This window comes from Varroa jacobsoni, unplaced genomic scaffold (genome assembly GCF_002532875.2).
Source record: "Varroa jacobsoni isolate VJ856 unplaced genomic scaffold, vjacob_1.0 scaffold_862, whole genome shotgun sequence".
Lineage (NCBI taxonomy): Eukaryota > Metazoa > Arthropoda > Arachnida > Mesostigmata > Varroidae > Varroa > Varroa jacobsoni.
In genome coordinates, this window is record NW_019213764.1 from 1 (window position 1) to 2,980 (window position 2,980).

General features: G+C 44.2%; 1 protein-coding gene across 1 annotated transcript; it reads left to right on the forward strand.

The window, feature by feature from the left end:
* The first annotated feature begins 7 nt into the window (after window positions 1-7).
* On the forward strand, window positions 8-1,850 carry LOC111264472 (uncharacterized). The gene has a single exon (XM_022840413.2). The coding sequence runs from the start codon at window positions 337-339 to the stop codon at window positions 1,705-1,707; it is 1,371 nt and encodes a 456-aa protein (XP_022696148.1). The 5' UTR covers window positions 8-336; the 3' UTR covers window positions 1,708-1,850.
* Window positions 1,851-2,980: the final 1,130 nt, after the last annotated feature.

Sequence of the window (2,980 nt, forward strand, 5' to 3'; positions counted from 1 at the left end):
GAAAAATCAAAAGCACCAGGTAAATCAAAAGCACCAGGTAAATCAAAAGCTACGACAACGAAGTCAAAAGCGCCCAAGAGTAAGGCTGCGAAAACCAAGGCTGGTAAGACAGTTAAGGAGGCCGCTAAGACGAAAAAAAGCGAAGTTCAAAAGGCCTTCAAGAAACCTAAACGAAAGGAAAAAGAAGGCGCCACGAAAGTGGAGCAGAAAACTGATAAGATCGGTGGCAAATCGAAGGCCACGACCAGGAAAGGGGCAGAATCACCCGCCTCGAAAATTGATAAGAAAAAAGGAAAAACTGACAAACAAAAGATTGCTGCTCGGATTGCAACAGCAATGCCAATGGAAAGAAAGTCTTTGTCAGCCATTACGGCTGAAGCCGCTAAGGCCGATGCCGCAGCGGAAGAAGCGGCCAAGGCTGGTGCGAAGCCTGCTGCTGCACCGCCTCCACCGCCCACCGCGGAAACACCTCCAGTATCGCCTCCAGTATCGCCTCCAGTCGAGGCCAAGGTATTATCTAAGAAAGAAGAGCGAAGGTCCGAAGAACCAGAAAAGGTATCGGAGCGAAGATCCGACCGTAAACCGGAAAAAAAGACATCGGAACGATTATCCGACAGAAAAGCCGAGGGCCGAAAATCAGATAGAGTAGAAATAAAGGAAAAGGAAAAGGAAAAAGAAAAGGAAAAGGAAAAGGAAAAGGAGAAGGAGAAGGAGAAGGAAAAAGAGGAAGAGGTGGCGCCACCAGCACCACCATTACCCGAACCCGAGAAAGAAAAGGAAAAAGAGGAGCCTCGAGAAATTCGAGAGCCTCGGAAGCCTGTAAGCAGACCTCCTGCACTGCCTGCAGAACCATCTGTGCCGCCGCCGCCGCCATCGGAGGCTGATCAGCAGGCGTTAGTTCCGCCTAGCGAAGTAAGGTTCCCTGAGTCTGAGTCAGCCGCAGAGGTAAGTCCGCCGGTCAGTGCTGAAGCTACGGAGCGTGCGTCCACGTCTATCTCCGAAGAGCCATCATCGTCTCCATCTGAAGAAAAAAGACAGAGTGTTGGTGAACTTGTTCCTGTTGAAGTCGGAGGTGACCTTGACCGACTGCCTGATTCACTGGAAGTGGAGCGGGAGAAAGAAAAAGAACAGGAAAGAGAGCGGGAACTGGAAAAAGAAAAAGAACGCGAAAGGCAAAAAGAAAAGGAACGTGAGCGTGAGAAGGAGAGGGAAAAAGAGAAGGAACGCGAGAAAGAGCGCGCCCGCGAAAAGCGAAAAGAGCGCGAGGACGAGACAGCAGAAAAATCCGAGGATGAATCGGAAGCGGCGGCTCGTACACCGCCGTCGCCTCCTCAACCGTCTTCGCCCGCGACGGCAACTGTATCGGCGACTGTGACTGCGACTGCGACTACAACTACAACTACAACCGAGGAGGAACAGCCTGAACCGTCACCAGTGGAAGGGGAGGCCATTCAAGCCCAGAATCTTCAGAATTTACCGCTTCTCGATGTTCACCATGACCAAGATCCTTATGCTCAACAAACGGTATATTCACCCGTTGTCAGTAGCGAAGCCGTCGTATGCGGACGGTGCTGTGGTTTTAACTACAAGGACGCCTTCATCATAATTCTGCTGATCATAAATATGTTTGCTTTCTTTGTCTGGTTCAGCAGTATACGCAAATATTTTCCTAGCGAGCAAGATCTCAAACAACGGTTCGGAAGGTAAAAAGGCTGCGGTAACGGAGAAATTTCTAAAGACAAGAACGGACACAACGAAGAGCGGGCATTTTGATTGAAAAGGATGTGGATACTAAACGATACTAAACGTTTCCAAATGATTAAATCATCATTCAAAATGATGATATCATATGGGATTTGTTTTCATTTGTAGAATTTTTAGTCTTGCTTTGTTTATAAAAAAAAGCGTAATCGGGCACGATAAGGTGTATGTAACATGCGTCGCCTACTGGATATTAATAGAAAACTATTACAACACAACTAAAAAATAGTTTTATATATATATATATATATATATATAAAATATATATATATATATAAAAAAAATATTTTTTTTTTTTATATATATATATATATTACATGTAACATATATAATAATAAATGTAACTACTTATAATTTCAGGTTTTCAGAACATGAATTACATAAATATTATAGTATTTGTTATGTAGGCAATTAGCCTATTTATTGCCATTTATTTACTCAGTTGAGGTGGCATACGCAGGTTAAAACCTGTCACGCAACCTTTAAGCTTTGCGTAACGTACTCGCATGCGTGAAATTGTATATACTAACAACGCAGAAATCTAAACATTGAATTTCGTAGATATTCCTGGTTCAGCTCAATGTTTGTCATTCTTCTGTGCAATTAAAATTAGGCGAGTCCACGAGACGTTGGTTTCCGATATATTGCAGCAGTATTCTGAGTTGCGGGATGTCAATGCGAATTGGTAGATTCCGACATTGTTTCATAAAATTGAATAAGATGCAGACCGTAATTTTCCAACAGAAGCGTGTGTTCATATTAATCCGAATAAGCACTCAAGCTCCGGCGACAGTTGGTATAATACTAGTCTTCCAACCGCTTGTCCGAGGAACCGTTCCTCGATAAGAAGCACAATACGTTTACGTGAACTGCCCAACAGCAAAAGTAGGCTTGTCTCGCTATTCATGTTATCTTAAGTGCTAGCGACCTATAACGATAACTCACTTTTTATAGAAATGGCTGAATGGGAAAGGGAAACCTGTTCCGACACGCTGTAAATCTCGTTCCGTCCTGGGAAGGGGCAATACTTGTATCCTTTGCGAGTGACGGACGAGACCCAGCGCCTGCCTAACCATGACGGACTACAAGAAAATCAACCCACCCAGCCGTAGCTCGGACATACAATTGATTTGAATTCGACAAAATTTTCTTACACTATAAGGCGGCCTGTGGATTTGTAGCTTTTGTAATTTCGAAATGTCTTCTGGATCTGAAAGTC